Here is a 17,069-nt window from a genome sequence, read left to right as displayed (position 1 = left end):
GCACTCGCGAAGACACCTCAAGGCATTCCTGAAGTCTCGTCGGGCAATCGCAGACATATCTGCAATTTTACACAGCAAGAGCTGTTATACTTACGTTTAGCAACGCTCTACTGAGGGCCTGATGATTCACTTGGCTTCAGGGCTTCACCAGACCGTGATGCTTAGCTTGACAGCCAGTGCTGGTGGTTTCGTCTTTACGTTGCTTACTCATAAAAATGCGAATAATGGGATTCGACTGTGGACAGACAGACGAACAATAAACTAGTTCAGTGGGAGAGGCGGCCGGCGGAGCCCCTTATAACGTACTAGGTGAACCCGCGGGATGGTGAGTTAATGCGCCTCGGCGACCCAGTCAGCCCGTTGAGCGAGTCGAGCCTGTAGGCCTAGCTCGGAGCTGCGCAGCGCAGTCTGCCTCTGCTCCTCGGTAGGGGAAGGGAATAATAGGGCAGGCCCGCATGGTGTGAGGTAGGGAAGCGTGCCCACCGCAGAATCTGAAGTTGGGAGAGTATAGGGTGCGTGGGGTATATATGGGAGAGAACTGCGGGTATGGTCACCATGTTGCGGAATTTGGGAAGACGTGCGTTTGGAGCCGACGCCACGAGATTTCATGCATGCAGGATAGAGACCTCTTGGCTGGTGTGTAAAGGTGTCGTTTAAGTCGATAATGTCAGTAATTTAGGGATTTTTCGTGATAGGTTGCCAACCGGTCCCTCGCTCCGTGATGGGGATAGGGGATGGGCCCCGCCTGATAGTAATGCCTCGTGCAGGCGAGTAAGCGGGCCTCGTTCCCTGAGAGGGAGGAGTGTGTGGGGCTGTAGATCAGCTGGATGGTGTGCGGGGGGGTTGTGTTGTAGGAGGCGGAAGGTGACGGGAGAGATCCGGCCTTTAGAGAAATTATTGATTGATTGACTAAGAGTAGATCTTACTGGAATCTGTTTTGCTGCTGTTATAATCGAAATAGGCTCAATATTTAAACGAGAGTTCGGCGGAAGGCTTGTGTGCATAGTTTAGGATGATATGGGGGTAAAGTTGCGCCTCTGCTGCTGTGCTGAGCGCATAGCCGGCCAGGTCGGCAGTGCAGTCTCACAGGCAACTGCCCGGTTGACCTTCTCATAGGCGGCCGTTTGGGTGTCTTGTAGCCGACTGCCCGGTCGGACATTGACTCTCACTGAATTTAAGCCAAGCTTAGCTGAGCTGTTTCTTTTTCCTTTCGGCATACCCAAGTGATATCACTATAGCTCTCTCCAGGTTTTGAATTTCCTTGGTCTGTGGGTTAATTGTGGAAGAATTTTCGTCTTTCATGTGGATCGTTCACGTGGGTTTTATTTCAGAACCGTTCTACAAACACACATACACGGTACACGAGTCGCTCGAGTATAAAAAAAATGGAATGCATCTGTCTCTTTGCTTCAGTGAGTACGTTTATTTTTTTATTGCTTTTCATGGTTCAACAGTCATTCAAAGACACGTAATCACGTATACCAAATGGTTAGTAACAGCAACGTACCCGAACCACGTCGTTTGGAAATTTTAAACTTCTTTTATTCTGTCAATAGGGTGTGAAATGTGTCCAAGAAAAATGGCTTGAATTACTTTTGTCGTCTGCAAACCCGTGATGATGGAACAGTGGATGTACTACATGCATATATCCTGGCGAAATTATATAGCTAACCATCCATTCCTGTTAGTTGAGCGCACACAATGCACACACTTTGTCAACAACACCAAAGGCTACACAAAGCTAATGCTTCTTTCCTAAGTCTTTATTTGCTGTCTACGCTGACATTCTGCTCGTTTCCCCAGCGTGCCGTTTCGGCGCTTTGTCGTCTGTGTGTTGAGCTATCGAGCGTGAATAACAAAACGGGGCATCACGTGACCGTGAACACACGAAAGAATAAAACACACAAAAAACACCGAACCCTAGTGGTGAGTAACGTCCGTGGGACCTGTAAAGCAAACTCTCTACACTGGTGTTGCCGCACACACAGGGCTGGCGCGTCGGGCGACCGTTTTGAATCCGGACGCCTTCCCCCAGATGGCGCTGCCGGCGCACTCGTGAGTATTACTGCGCCGGGCGCTGTTAGATGGACCCCGTAGTCCCTGATGTAGTATATAACTTCTGAATTAAATTATACACACACATATCGAAAAAACAAAACAAGAAAACGCATAGTTGTGTGCCGCTCACTCGGAGCCTCGAAACGACTGACTGGACGGAAAGTGAGAACGGTGACAAGTCACGCGATTTTGTCATTTAACTGTGATCCAAGTCAGTGGCTCCGATGCTCCTGGCACCTAGACAATTAAGCAAGTATATAAAGAAGCTCTAACTTGCGCGAACACGGCGACAGGTTTTGTTTTTGATGTTGGCACAAAGAAAGGACGAACAAAAAAAAGTTCCAACAAGTGACACGTATTGAACAGAAGACGTTGATGAGATATTAGTTTTCTACGAACCAGGGCACAAAATCTTTTTAGAAGTGTATGTACGAACACGCATAAACCAATTTTTCTTTCTGGTTGTATGGTTTCATCGCCTGCAAGTAGACAGCCGGCGTCATTTTTCTCGAAACATACGTGCAGTGTGTAGCTAGATGTTCTGCACCAATGTCATACTCATACTGACGGCGATGTTGCTGAATAGGAGTACACCGAAAAGCTAGGCCTTTTTCTGATCCGCTCATAGCGCCTATTGCTCCGACCTAGGAAGCTATGCGTGATCCATCATCGTGACAGTAGTGACGTCACGAGCAAACCACAGTCTTTCACGGCGGACACTTGGCCTCGTCTTCTGCACTAACAAGTTTAAAGCACTCAGAGAAGGAGCTTTGAAACCTAAAACGTCAAGCACCTGGTGTATGTGGCCAGTAAGCGCCAGCCTCCAGTATATTTCGTGAGCCTGTCTCATGGAATGCAGCATACCGTGGGTTCATCCATGCGGGCGCAAAACATACACTTAACGCTGCCTCTTGTGCGCGCATCACTACAACTGTAGTTTAGTACTGCGACGGCAGAGGCCGCTGTTAGAACAACCAACCACGTGACCAGAGGCTGGAAGCCATAGCGTTTAGATTCCAATGTGCGCATAGTAAATACAGTCGCCAAGAAAGCCCTGGAACGTACGATAACTGCTCGAGGTCGCCATATCAATTTGGTTGCTTGTTCTCAACCGGGATGGCGCTAGTGTGTGTGAAGAATCCCTAGAGAACGCAACATCATCGTGTCTGTCAAGGTTACAAGAGATGAGGGACTTCGAAGGGGCGGAAATTAAAATGATTAGAGCAAGTAACGTGAGAGTGAAAACTATGTACAAGAAGTGCTGCACGGGAGGGATATTTTACATCGCGACACAGCCATATAATTTGCCGTTTTTGCCCAGTCGCTCTCTCAACTTCACTTGCAGGGGGCATCCGCCGCAGGACACTGTATGACGTCACGCGGTAAAGCGTGGGTTTGCGGCGGTCGTGAAGCACCGTGCAGCAAGCATAAGGGATCAGCTGTTTACATGACGTAAAAAACGATTTAGTCATGCAGAACTTGCTTAGTCAGTGTAATAATTCAAATGCCTGTTCCTCGTGCGCCTGCATCATCTCGCGCTTCTATTTACAGGAACCACCGCCGAGAAAATTAGTTTTCGCAGATGCAATGCTTCAGACTTGAAGACGGAATCTAATATTTCTTTCGACTTTGGCAACGTGTCAGATACAAAGCCATCAATGTCCGTTTCCGGACTGTGTACTCCAGATTTAAAGTAAGGGTGTTTTTCTTTGATGGGCAGTATTTTCCTCATTGACAATACAAGCCAATATGTTTACATAATCCTATCTGCTGGAAGAATTGAAAGTACTGGTACTATTGGAAACGAGACACAGGAAAGTACGTTTGTCCCGTCCAAACCGATCATGTGAAAGACAGAGTGACATAAGGCTTTAGGGCGCTGCCTTTCCCTGTTCTTCAAAGATACGGTCATTGGCTCATTTGAATCTCTCAGCGACTCCCATCCTTCAGTGATTAAAGCAAATGTAGACACCATATCTCTCTCACCGCTTCAAGAAATGAAAGGCTACCCGTTCGTTCGGACCGGAAGGAGAGGTTACTAGGACGCGAGTCTGCAGTTTTAGTCTGTGCTTTGAGTGTTCCAGCTAGGACACGACCTGCGTAAGCACAACGCTAACACCATAGCTCGCAGCCTGGTATGCCTTCCATTCCGGTAGCCCGAGCCAAATCGGAACGGGGATACAGTACAGGGTGTGAGCCCAAGACAGCTACGGAAATCTTTCATCTGCGAAGTCACCTCTGCACTCTAAGCCAGAAACGATTAAAACGGGACCAACTGCACCATTTAGTCTAGCCCACGAAGGATTAGTCTGTGGGGAGACTGACTGGCTAATGTCTCTCAGCGGTTAGACTGCAAGGGAGTGATGGTTGCCCTTTCGGGGACTAAAGGTAGTGGCAACGAAATGATACCCCGAAGGACTACACCCCAGCAGAAATTTTAGTCCCTTCTGGCTTGAGAGTGTGTTCAGACTGCATCGCAGCAAGAGGCCGCACAGCTGCCACGTCATCGCAGTTTCAGGAAGCGTCTTCCGGTCCGGTCTCTTCAAAGGGCGGCGACGTCTCGGGGGTGTGCGTGGCGAGATGAGTCTGCAAGAGGAGCAGCCTGGCCGGGTGCTCAGTATCCGTATGGCCCGTACTGCGAGCCGTGGTGGTAGGCGTACGGCCCCGGGTAGGCGGCGTAGCCGTACGGCTGCCGCTTGTCCGGGTAGACGGGCATCAGGTACTGCATGTTCTTTGCCTGGTCGGCCTTCTTCTCGCGGCGCAGACACCGCGCCGAGGCCAGGAAGAGGATGCCGGTGAGCAGGCTGGCGCCCACGCCGGCCCAGGCCAGCATGTAGGACCAGCCGTAGGCGAACTCCGTCACCCCCTTGCGCCGCAGGATCTGCGTGTGCGGAAGCAGAAGGGACAAGGGTGTAGAAGGAATCAGCGGCTTTTCCAGTGGCAAAAGTCCGCCCAACGCCATAGCTTATCTTGATCGCCCATATCAACTATCATTACCAGGAATCCGCCTTTTTCACAAGATTTGCGCCCTCTGGTGAGTGGCGAAAATTCGTCTGCTACTTTTTGAAAGCAAACGGTTTGGTTTGGTTTATGGGGTTTAACGTCCCAAAGCGACTCAGGCTATGCGAGACGCCGTAGTGGAGGGCTCCGGAAATTTCGACCACCTGGGGATCTTTAACGTGCACTGACATCACACAGTACACGGGCCTCTAGAATTTCTCCTCCAAAGAAATTCGGCCGCCGCGGCCGGGATCGAACCCGCGTCTTTCGGGTCGGTCATGGGAGACGCAGTCGCGATCTGGTTCCACGAGGAACCAGCTGTGCCTGCGAAGCGGCGTGTGCTTGACAGCTGTCGCCATCTGTCGCATGCGACTGTTACTAACAAGAACTGCGCATGCGCAGTAGGAGCGGGCGATTTTTGTATTCAACCAGTGGAGCTGGAGGAGAAGAGGCGCGCATGCGCAGAGCGGCCTTGTGAAAAAGGCGAATTCGCGGCAGCTCCCGGCCAGTGCCGCTAAGCCTAGCGACCTATCACGTTCTGTTCTGCAGCCATTCGTTCAGTCTCTTTATTTCTTACTTCAATGATGATGCGAACGCGCTATTTTCTAATGTTCAGAGCCATGCGCCACCTGACGGAAGCCAAGGGAACCAGAAGCGCTTGTCCCGAATTCCTGGCAATGGTTTTTGACAAACATCGTGCTGCTCCGACCTTAGGCCTCAGCCCACCTACTTAAAGAAACTCTGAGGACAGAATGAAGTTATCCCTGTATTGATAAGTTATCGCTTTCTAACTGCAAATAGGCTGTTTTCACTAAAAATGGAGCTTTTATAAGTTATAGAAAAGGCCAGAAAATTAAATTCAGGTGTCCCCGTTACACGCCGATTTCGTAAGTAAACAGCAGCGCGTCGACCCATTTTTTTCAGCGCGAGTCCGTGAGGCTATAGGCTATGTAAGTGTTCGCTTCAAAGTGGTAATCACGAAGTCCATTTTCGGTCCTGAGTGACGTCACAGTTTGAATCAAGTCGCGGACATTTTTGTAATGCAATTTTCATTGCAATAAATGCGTCTTTTGCTGCCGCACATGCATCAACACAGCCAGAAAAAGCTATGGAATCGTTTTCTTTTTCAAAGAACAATAGGGGATATTCAAAATTCCACAAATGCGCTTTCCCACATAACTGTGTTGCCCGAAACAAGATGGCCGACTTCGCTATAAAGGAACTACGTGGGCTACAGGACAAGCGCTAAAGGTGTGGATAGAATGTAAGAAACGTATTTTGGAAGAATCAAACGAAAAACCAGTCTTTCTTGCTTTTGTTTCAGCTGGAAACGCATGGTCAGCCATCTTGTTTGGGACAACATTGTTATGCGGGAAAGCGCACTTGCGGAATTTTGAATATCCCCTATTGTATAGAGTTGTCCTCATTATACCGATTCAGCCCCGCGATCCGGATTTTGGAAGTTTATTAACGTTGTCGCCCTCCTTCGATCCTGTTGTTGAGGTATAAGCACGAGCAATGCGAATGGAGTCAGCTCGTTCCCACTCTAGAACCATTCTTCGTTTTAACTCCTTCATTTAACTTCAACGGTCATTAATGTGATCATGCGTATAAATATCAAAACTTGTTACTACAAATCAAAAAGCCAGTTTCTCGCACACACTTAAGGAGCAATCTTCGACTGCGAGCTAATACTGTTTCTTTTCCTAACGCTTGCACCTGATCGTTCGCGCATCTACTTTGTCCACATTGTCATCCATCATAGCCTCCTTTGTTCACTTGGTTCGGTCTAGGTCAGCAGGCCGTAGTAACTCCCTCGGTCGATGAATTCTGCCGTCTCTTACGTCATTGACTGCGTTGCCAGCTTGGGCGAAGGCCTTTGAAAGCCAGCTATGGCTCATCCATGTTCCGTTTAGATGACCTATTGTCGTCTGGGAATAATTCGCTCATTGTCCACTTTACAGTCATCTAGGCCATTATTCTTAGTTGACGTGGTCAAGTGCATTCGTCAATCCGTTTTCTTTGGACTTGGAGTTAGCTTGGGATGAACTAAATGCGTGGGGCTAGCCGTATACCATCAAGAATCGCAGACTTAGTTATCTCTGCCCTTGCTAAGCCGGCTGGAATTTGGTACGCACAAACGACTGCGCGGATATACGTGAAATTGTCGTCACACAAATTTGTGAATAGCCGCTCGACTTCTCAGTGCTCCGGCGGTCTGACGGACTATCATACGGGGATAACCACGGAGAGATATGATCCTTACGCCGCATGGTCCTGACGTTCCGGTTTATGTTTTGTCGTTATCAGTTTCCTTTATTTTATCCCTTATGTTCTTATCGGGGCATTCCTTGGATAGCTCGCCACGTCGTTATCCTTTACGATTTCTTTGCTTTGCATCCTTGGAGCAACGATCGTGCTGGTACGCCAACACGGCGTGCCACAAGTGCCGATCTGAGGAAGCCTAAACTAATCATTTGCCTTGGTCCTCGTTTCTCCCCCGGTGCACGGTAGCCAACCAGAACCATTTTTGATTAGCATCCTTGCCTTTTCTTCTTCCTTACTGTTTCTCTAGACGCCATGTGCTTGACCCTACCCTGGAGGTCAAGGTTCTTAAACTAAGGTTTTAACGTTCCGTGGCCCACAAAGGCGCATGACTGCTGCCGCAATCGATAAGGTCGACAGGCGTTAAGCACCGTTCATGACGTTAAGTTCTTCGATGCGTATGGATTCAATATCTTATCCTCTCTCCCTCTCTCTCTATCTCACACACACACACACACACACACACACACACACACACACACACACGCATGCACGCACACACACGTACGCACACACACACGCACGCATGCACGCACACACACACACGCATGCACACACACACGCATGTACACATGCACACACACGCATGCACACACACACACACACACTCCCATATTTCCGTCTTTGTATCCCCTTCCCCAAACAGTATTGTCATCCGCATGTATAGTACGTCTAATTATTTCTTTACTCTTTCTCTGCCTCGCTTTTTAAAATATAGGAAGCCTTATCAGCATCGTCTTCGTCGTAGCTCCCGGCGGCATTGGAAGGTTTAAGGGCACCAGCATGGATGTATCTCATTTGCTCCAAGAAAATGCACAAATAAAGAAGAGGCTGCACTCACGGCTGGCCAGGCGTAGACGGACTGGCTGTCGTGCAGCTTCTTGAAGTCGTAGTACTCGACGCCGTGCCACAGGCCCATGGCGCCGGCCACCGTCAGGGCTGCAATGACCGGTCAGTAAGGTTAATTAGTTGCACAACGAAGGGCTACGTGACACAAAAAATATACACACAAGCTTTGCGTTGATGCAAAAACATCGGCTTAATACTGTGCGATGTCAGTGCACGTTGAAGAACCCCAGGCGGTTGAAATTTCCGGGGCCCTTCACTACGGGGTCCCACATAGTCCGAGTCACTTTGGGACGTTAAACGCAAACAAACAAACAAACAAACAAACAAACAAAACATGGCTTTGAGAGATTTCAATGCCCGCTAAAGAAAGGACGTCAGAAATAAATTCGTAGCCCTCGACTACGAATGCGGCACTCCTCAGAGCTCGTGTCATAGCTTTAGAATGTAATGACAGTCATGAATACCATATCGTACTATTCAATCATTCTTTCTAAACCAACACCCGCCGCGGTGGCTCAGTGGTTACGGCGCTCGGCTGCTGACCCGAAAGACGCGGGTTCGGTCCCGGCCGCGGCGGCCGAATTTCGATGGAGGCGAAATTCTAGACACCCGCGTACTATGCGATGTCAATGCACGTTAAAGAACCCCAGGTGGTCGAAATTTCCGGAGCCCTCCACTCCCTCATAAACCAAATCATTCTTACTAGACAGGATTGAAAAAGCGGGTACTGTTATAGTAACTAAGCCCTGACCACCACGCGACTAATTCATCATATGAAACGCGCGTCGGAGCGACGATTTTACCTCGGTATCGCTTTCGTTTCCGTGAAAACCTTTGTTATTTATTGGCCCCATTGCAAGCCTATTTCAGTCATTACTTATATAGCTCACGCCACAGCGCGAGCAATAATACAAGCGTCGACAGTACTCCAGTACTTTGACAATAAGCGTCACACTGCAGTATACTGTGAAGACTCGGGCAAGGCAACAAGTACAGTGTTGGACGAACGTTTACGGGATGCGGGCTCGGGAAAAAAAAAAATATTTGTGCGCGATCACGCACAATGGGTCAGTCAAAAACGCAGATACATGCTGGCACTTGCCTGTTCGATCGGATGCAATAATTACCAACTGAATAGCTAGTGAGGCAAAGCGTAAGAATACATCCTTTTCCACGTATCCGCATCCCGCAAACTTTTGCTCGTTACTGTACACCCTGTCTCGGTAGTTCCTTGCTGCACTGGCAGAACTAGGAAGCATGTAATGGCGACGTTATGGCGCTGCGTAACATACCGCCGGTATAAAAGTCTCCTGCCTGCTTAGTGCCACAGAACTTAACACAATACACTTCACAAAAGTCTCCTCCTTCATTGCCAAACCTCGATGTGTACAAGTGGTATTTATGGAGGAGGTTTTTTATGTGCACGAAATAGACGAAGTTTATCAGGAAAATCTTTCGTTCGACAGCGGTGACATTAAAAAATAGCACTCTGCTTTCTTCCACGTATATCAGTATAAACATCGGCAGAAAAAATACAGCGCTTAGTATATATTTCAGTCTACGGCGTTTAGGGATCATTACAACAAATAACCGTAAGGGCTTAATTGAAACGATCTCCGTAAATGTCCCGAGCTCAGCGGGAAGATAGTGTTACTGCTTTTGCGAAAATGGCCTCCGTTCAATCACCTGTGCAGTACAGATCCAAGGCGCTTCGCTACTCCACAGAGGCTACTCCGCTGAGTTCTACAGAGGAACAGCGCCTAAACTCGTGGGACAGTTGAACGAAGGCAGATGACGAGCGCTTACAACTGAAAGTTTCGTTCAAAACATATGGAATGTAGAATTAAAAGGGCACAAACAAGAAGACTGTATGGGAACAGAGGAGCAGACAATTGATTGCATTATACCCAGCAATTCTAGACGAAAGTATTTTACTGCGAAAGCACTATAACTTCAGGTGTGCAACCCAATGAAGAACCTTATGGCTTGCATGACCTTAAGGGTGCATAAATAAAATCAATGTTGCCGCGACTGGGATTCGAACTCGTGACTGCGCGAACAGACCAGCTTCGCTGGCCACTGCACGAAAGCACTATGCTGTCGCCACAGCCGATCATGCTTTACGATAAACTGCAACACACACTCGCGCTGTGCATTGCACATCGTCGTCTTCGTCAACTTCCATATGCGGTGTGAACAGATCAGATCAGCTTAACCTCGATCAGAGCTTTAACCAGAGTCTATAATATCGTCGCCAGACGTGCCTACGACCCATCAAAGCAAAAACATGAGCCAACCAGGCTAAACGCATGCTTTCGCACATCTATTTGGTTTAAGTACGTTATAACCATCGCACTTTGTTCAACGGGAAAGAGTTTATGAAGGCAATTTTTTTTCATATATTCTAAGATTTCACTCTAACAATGAATGCATCCGCAGATCTACCCTCAGTAGGCTTGTATTTTTTTTGTTATTAACGTTTTTACTATCGTCGAAAAACGTACCCCATGGTTTTCTATGGCAGCCTTAACTGCTCGATACGAGCGGTGGAAAAACTTCAAAAGATATATTGTGCTACGCATCGAAAGAATGGACCATTACCATCAATACTTCCATAACATCATCATCATCTCCCTTACGCCTGCTGCAAGGCAAAGGCCTCTCCCATGTCTCTTCAATTAACCCTGCCAGCTGCAACCACCGTATCCCCGCAAACTTCTTAATCTCTACCGCCCATCTACCTTTCTGCCGCCCCCTGCTATACGCTTGCCTTCTCTTGGAATCCACTCCGTTACCCTTAAAGGTGCACTGAAGAGGAATCTGAACTTGTCTTTTTGCCGCGGGAACTCGATCTACACGTTCCGAGCTTTCTTAGAAACTGCGATTTACTGCCCTGTGTGGCCGATTTCCCCAATTAAATCGAATTAACGTCCGGCTCCCGCCTTTTTTTTTTTTTTGAATTCTGCCTCGTACGCTGGGCGGAGTCGACCAACGCGTGGAGCGCCTTTCACCCAGTCCCGTGGCGGGTTGGCGCTCTGCCATCGGCGGAGTAATACGTAGTAGTCCGTAGTAGCAAATAGTCCGCGCGTATTTTTATTTCTTCGGGCTTATTTTGCGGCTATATTATCTGCGAATGAAACTATTTATTCATGGAAACCTAAAAAACAAAATAAAGCGAAAGCAAAGCCTCCACGGGACTGGGTGAAAGGCGCTCCACGCGTTGGTCGACTCCGCCCACTGTACGAGGCAGAATTAAAAAAAAAAAGGCGGGAGCCGGACGTTAATTCGTTTTAATTGGGGAAATTGGCCACACAGGTAAATAAGTCACTGTTTCTAAGAATGCTAGGAACGTGTGGATCGAGTTCCCGCGGCAAAATGACAAGTTCAGAATCCTCTTCAGTGCACCTTTAAGGACCAGCTGTTATCTTGCCTTCGCATTACATGCCCTGCCCAAGCCCATTTCTTTCTACTGATAGCAGTGCTTTACTATATTCCAAGGTTAGAAAGTTTTGTCTAAGAATGCTACACTTGAAAAAGACCTCTTCTTTTTGAGAACTATATCGGCCTTTGTACTACGTTCACAAAATGAACAAGGGAGGGGAAAACCTCAGGTTGCTTGAGCCAACGTTTCGACAAGGGGACTTGTCTTCGTCTGGGGACTTGTCTTCGCCCAGACGAAGACAAGTCCCCTTGTCGAAACGTTGGCTCAAGCAACCTGAGGTTTTCCCCTCCCTTGTTCATTTTGTGATCGCCAAGGACCATCTACCACACCCTCTCTCTACCTTGTACTACGTTGGCGCTTATAGCAAAACATCGATTTAGTTCCATGTCGTTAATCTCCCAGGAATCACAAAGTGATTATGCATGCATGAGTTGGAGATCTGCACGCTCTTCTTTACGCCTGGATGTGTCAGGAAGGTCGTCTGCTTGTACAGCCAGCCGCTACATGCGACACCATTTACAGAGCTCGCACATCCCTATACCAAAGAGCGTGACGTTGGCTTCCGTCGACCAGCCCGTTTGATAATGGAGGACGGGAAGCTTTGAAGTGTTTCAACTAAGTCCTCTCTGACCTGCGTGCTCTCTGCCAAAGCAGGCGCGTCAACTGTCAGTAACAACGGCACAATCACGCATGGCTGACACGTTTCGCCGCTGTAGAATTGTCACAGGGCCACAGGCCGTGAGTGTGTGTGTCTACAGCTGTCTTTTTATGCAGGTTCTCTGCGTGTGCAGTGGGAGCAAAAAAATAAATAAAAATAAGAAGCGCGCATTTAAGAGTGCGACGACACGTAGTTGTGCCCCTTTTACCAGTCAGGGACGCGTTTTACAGTCGCAGTGGGGCGGTTTCGAGTTTGGAATCCCTCCTGTCTCTGCCCCGCCGAGCGCGAAAACTAGCAAGAAAAACAATGAAAACAAAAAAAAAACCGTAGTTTTAAGGGCGTCATGGGGGGGGGGGGGGGGGGGACTCGTTTTTAAATGGGAACACACCCATCCGGCCGGCCTAATTCACACTGCTTCCCCGCATATTGCGACGACGAGTCCCGCGGACGCAGTTGGCTGTTCCGCTCTGCTGAGCCGTTTCATTCGTCTGCTAAAACAACACGTGGCGCCCCCTGGCGGCGTGCAAATCCTCCTCGACTCGTGAAAACAAACGAACGCGTAATGTTACCGCTACTACGTCTGTGCACTGCGCATTCTGCCGGCTCGACAGGCATCCTTTGTTTGTTGAGAAATGAAGCGGTGTAAAAAACGTCACACGCTCATATCCGGCGGAAGTCGAAAAAAATTGGGGCGAGCACCCGTGTGCGCTTATTCGCAGGACAAAAAAAAAAGAAAGAAACGTTGCAGCAGTGAAGATGCTGTAGCTGGTGTGCACGTTGCTCAGGCAAATTAGCGTGACAATGCATGAAAGGTCGTCCACAAAGCTGCTTCTTTCTCTCTGCTTTCTTTCACTCCTTTCTTCATTCTTTCCCTCGTAGCACGTACCGGGAGTGCGACAATTACGCCACCTTTCGCTTTCCTCGTAAATAATTTGCATTTTCATTTTGCTCCGTGGTTTGAGCACCGGAAGTATTCATTCGTACTATTTATTTATCACACCATCAGGGCAATTGGCAGAAGAGTGGAGTGGTTCAGTAGACTACGGAATAAACGATGCAAAAGCAGTAAACGGTAACATGAAAAACTGCCTCTCACTCGTACAATACGCGGCATTCCTAAAGTCATAGCGGTCACAACGTGTCGCAGTATGGAAGCGAAGGCGATTCCATTCTTTGGTAGTGTGGCGAAAAAAAGACAGCGAAAAACCACCTGTTCTGCACACGGCTTAAGTTACGTGTTCTGCACAAGGCGAAAGTCGAAAGGTGCAACCAAAATGGTAGCAAGCATTAAAATGGTGGTATAAAATTGTTGTGTAAGTTGCAGTATTTCGCAATAAATTTCTTATATTGTGCTGAAGACTGTGCCTGCCATAGATTGCTGCACAACCCCAATGTTTTGTTAAAAAACTTTGCTAGTTATCAATTCACCACTATCACTCCTGGGACACCGCTCAATAATAGCTAGATAAGCTTGCCTCTATGATACTCGTTCAGGTGAGAGCGATTGACACTTATTGGTTGCTGAATACCGCAAAACTCCAATAACGCCCTTGTTGGGTCTTGTGTACCTTCACAACTGGCGGGAATGCACGCTCTTCAAACGTAATGTAACCAGCAACGAAAACGGGAACGCAAGAAGAAGTACACAGAAAAGCGCTGGACTAACCAACAACTGATGTGGTCTAAAAATCAAACAAACGCGTGCGTATCAGGCGCAGAAAACGCCAATGTCGAGCTTAACTTAAAACGCACCCAACCTTCAGCCAATGCCTATTGTTGTTTTCGTTCTTACATGCACACACCATTGTCCGGTACCTTAAATTCCTTATTCGTAATCGACAGTGACGGTCCACTGACGGACGTGTCACTTTCTAGCAGCCTAATGTGAAAGGCTTCGGTACTTCTCTTTCATCTCTGTTTTTTTTTTTTTCTCGTCCTAGTATGGAAACCTTGTCGAAGGCCGGGACACAGTTCCTACATGGTCTACAGTGACATGGAAGGTTGTTCGGATCTGACACATTTTTTGAGAGAATTATTATGTTCGCGTGCCCGGTCATTCACGCATTTGCCGGTCTGACCCGACTCAGCCTGCCGCAGGAGAGGGGTATGTTGTACACGACACGTGTGGCACATCCAACTTGTTAGCACGCTTGACAGTGCAGCCGTTAAATAGTATGGTTTGGGCTAGTTGGTAACAGTTCTTTGAAAACAGCGCACAAAGGACAGGGACGACACAGAAGTGGATGGAACAGGCGCTAACCATTCACTGCACAAAAAGAACCCTGCTCGAGGTTGTCGACCAATTCTTTGGATATTCAGGTGCGATTCGTGCCAAGCCAAAGTCGGACAGCTACACCGCCTTTTCTTTTTTCATGTACCCTAACCTTATCTAATATCTGCTGTTACTGAAGGACTTAAGTTTTGACGCAGACACCGCCGCAAACGCTTATATGGCTTTGCAGAAGTAGTCAAGTTTAAGAAATAACGCGCAGTGCAACAGACGTGTACGCCTGGTAGTGCACTTTCTGCTGCAAAGTCAGTCTCACAAGTGTACCACGTAGATTCTGCAACGCTGCGTAGAGGAGCTTATTCCGCTGCTCGTGGCGCGACCGAGGCAATCCGGCGCTTACGCACACACACGCAGACGACGGACGAAGGCACGCAAGCAGCCGACGCTTTGTTTCAGTTTTTTTCTTTTCCAGTTCTTTTCCGGCTCTTTCTTTCGGCGAGATTTTGCAACTCTTACTGGCATGCGCCTGCCGAGCATCGCATTGTTCGGGCGCGCTAAAAGGCCTCTCGCAGCTCCGCCAGGCGTCGCCACCGGTGCTGCCAAAAGGTGCGGGCTGTTGGCCTCGATGCAGACGAATAAACTGCGCGCTACGCAGACGGCGGCACTGGCGTAGCGTCGTGGCCCTTCGTTACGCGGAGTGTTTGCGCGCGCTTGAGTGAAGTTCGGTGCAGTGGGCGAACATCTGCGGGCTTTCTTCAGCGCCGTGTAGCAAGCAACGCAAACGGAATGCCTTCGTGTCAATGCATATTGAAAATTTTGACAGCCCCTGTCATACTAAACATTGGTTAGTGAGTGAGTTGACATAGGAGCGAATTTCAACCCCTCTTTCCTAGCATTTCGCTTTTGTAGGGAGTGATTAGGAAGAAAGTGGCCAAACAGTACGCTCTAATTAACCTCGCCTGGCGGCTGCTAATGACTGCGCAAGTGCGATGAGATGCGTGCAGTGGTACCGCTAGTTGAGCGCGGTGTCAGCTGCTTTGCGTGCATAGTATTGTTGGCATGACGTCACTAATTGTGCGTGACGTCACATAATTGTGCGCTCGGAAGCCAATTATACGTCTTCTGTTTGGCGATGGCTTGTTTTTTTTTTTGTCTCCGCACTTAAAATTGAAGACCTAAAGGACGGATTGAACACCGTGACCACAATTTACCTGCAATTTTCACGGACGCATAATGCTTCGTGCTAGTGGGTCAGTGTTCCCTCAGCTGCTAAACCCTGTTACATAAGCAGGTACTGCAAGTGTTTTTGCCTCATTTAAACACTTTAGAAATCCAACACTACCGTAATAGCTAGGTCTTGTTTTCCGATCTGGCAATTATTTTTTTTTTTCGTCGTGATATTCCCCGCAGTTCTCCGTTCCTAAGACTAATTCCTCCCTAGTACAGCTCTACCTGCAGTTTTGTTCTACTAAAGTCATCCTGTATGTCTAGCCACGTATGCCAGCACTATCATCCATAATCATGCACGAGGATGCAGTTTCCATTCATACACACTGTAAACTTTGTTGTTGTACTACGTTACGTAACGTAATAGTACGTACAGAAGTGCCAAAATTTTAAAATTGAGCTACGTAGCAGTACCCGTAGTTTTAGTGGTAAAATTGGTGCTTAACGCACGATAGTATGATAACCTGTTGTGGTAGCAAAAGCCACTGCGTGTAGTTACTTGATGGTTGTGCTAGCCGTAACAACACAATACGTAAAAGCTGCAGCCTTATGCATGGCACTGCATTCTGTCAGTACAAATTCAGTCTAAAAGCAGGGGTAAAAAAAGCAATCAGTATGTGTTAGTCCATTAATCGACAAGATATCAGCTTGAACAGATAATACAGCTTTAAAAGTGGCGCTCTGTATTTACTGTGAATAAAGCACCGGGCATAATGGCGGTAGAGTTTACAAATATGGTCGGATAAAAGTTAAGAACAGCCCCTCCTAATCAATATGGGGATTCACCAGTACTACTTTGTGCTAATGCTCGAGCCAGCCACTAAAGCGTAAAAACGAAAGAAAAAAAGAAAAAAAAAGTGCCTTTTTCTTTCATGAATCAGTATGACGGCTTAGAACATTATCAAAGCTATGTTTTAACATGTTGATGTATCATCGTCTTGCGTTATGAATCAAAAGTATAATCACTAATCAGCGCCGTCGCGCTGGCTCAGTGGTTATGGTGCTCGGCTGCTGGCCCGAAAGACGCGGGTTCGATCCCGGCCGCGGCGGTCGAATTTCGATGGAGGCGTAATTCTAGAGGCCCGTGAGCTGTGCGATGTCAGTGCACGTTAAAGAACCCCAGGTGGCCAAAATTTCCGGAGCCCTTCACTACGGCGTCCCTCATAGCGTGAGTCGCTTTGGGACGTTAAATCCCCATAAATTAAATCACTAATTAGCTTTGGGGAACAGCAGAAGAAAACGAGAAGATGGTAACGATACGGACAGGGGTTAATTTGGAG

At 47.9% G+C, this 17,069-nt stretch overlaps 1 protein-coding gene across 1 annotated transcript in view; it reads right to left on the bottom strand.

Moving 5' to 3' along the window:
* Positions 1-1,289: 1,289 nt before the first annotated feature.
* LOC149348314 (transmembrane protein 114) overlaps positions 1,290-17,069 on the bottom strand; it is a 123,058-nt gene continuing 107,278 nt past the window's right edge. Inside the window, exons 4-5 of the mRNA XM_089588061.1 lie at positions 8,225-8,322; positions 1,290-4,939 (exon numbers count right to left, since the gene is read on the bottom strand). Coding sequence (XP_089444187.1) covers positions 4,673-4,939; positions 8,225-8,322 — 365 coding nt within the window. The 3' untranslated portion in view covers positions 1,290-4,672. The remainder of the gene's footprint in view (positions 4,940-8,224; positions 8,323-17,069) is intronic.

The sequence above is a fragment of the Amblyomma mixtum genome, chromosome 4 (assembly GCF_055824585.1).
Source record: "Amblyomma mixtum isolate Tamu chromosome 4, ASM5582458v1, whole genome shotgun sequence".
In the NCBI taxonomy this organism is placed as follows: Eukaryota; Metazoa; Arthropoda; class Arachnida; order Ixodida; family Ixodidae; genus Amblyomma; species Amblyomma mixtum.
The sequence above is the reverse complement of the archived record's forward strand: the minus strand, read 5'-3'. Positions and strand labels throughout refer to the sequence as shown.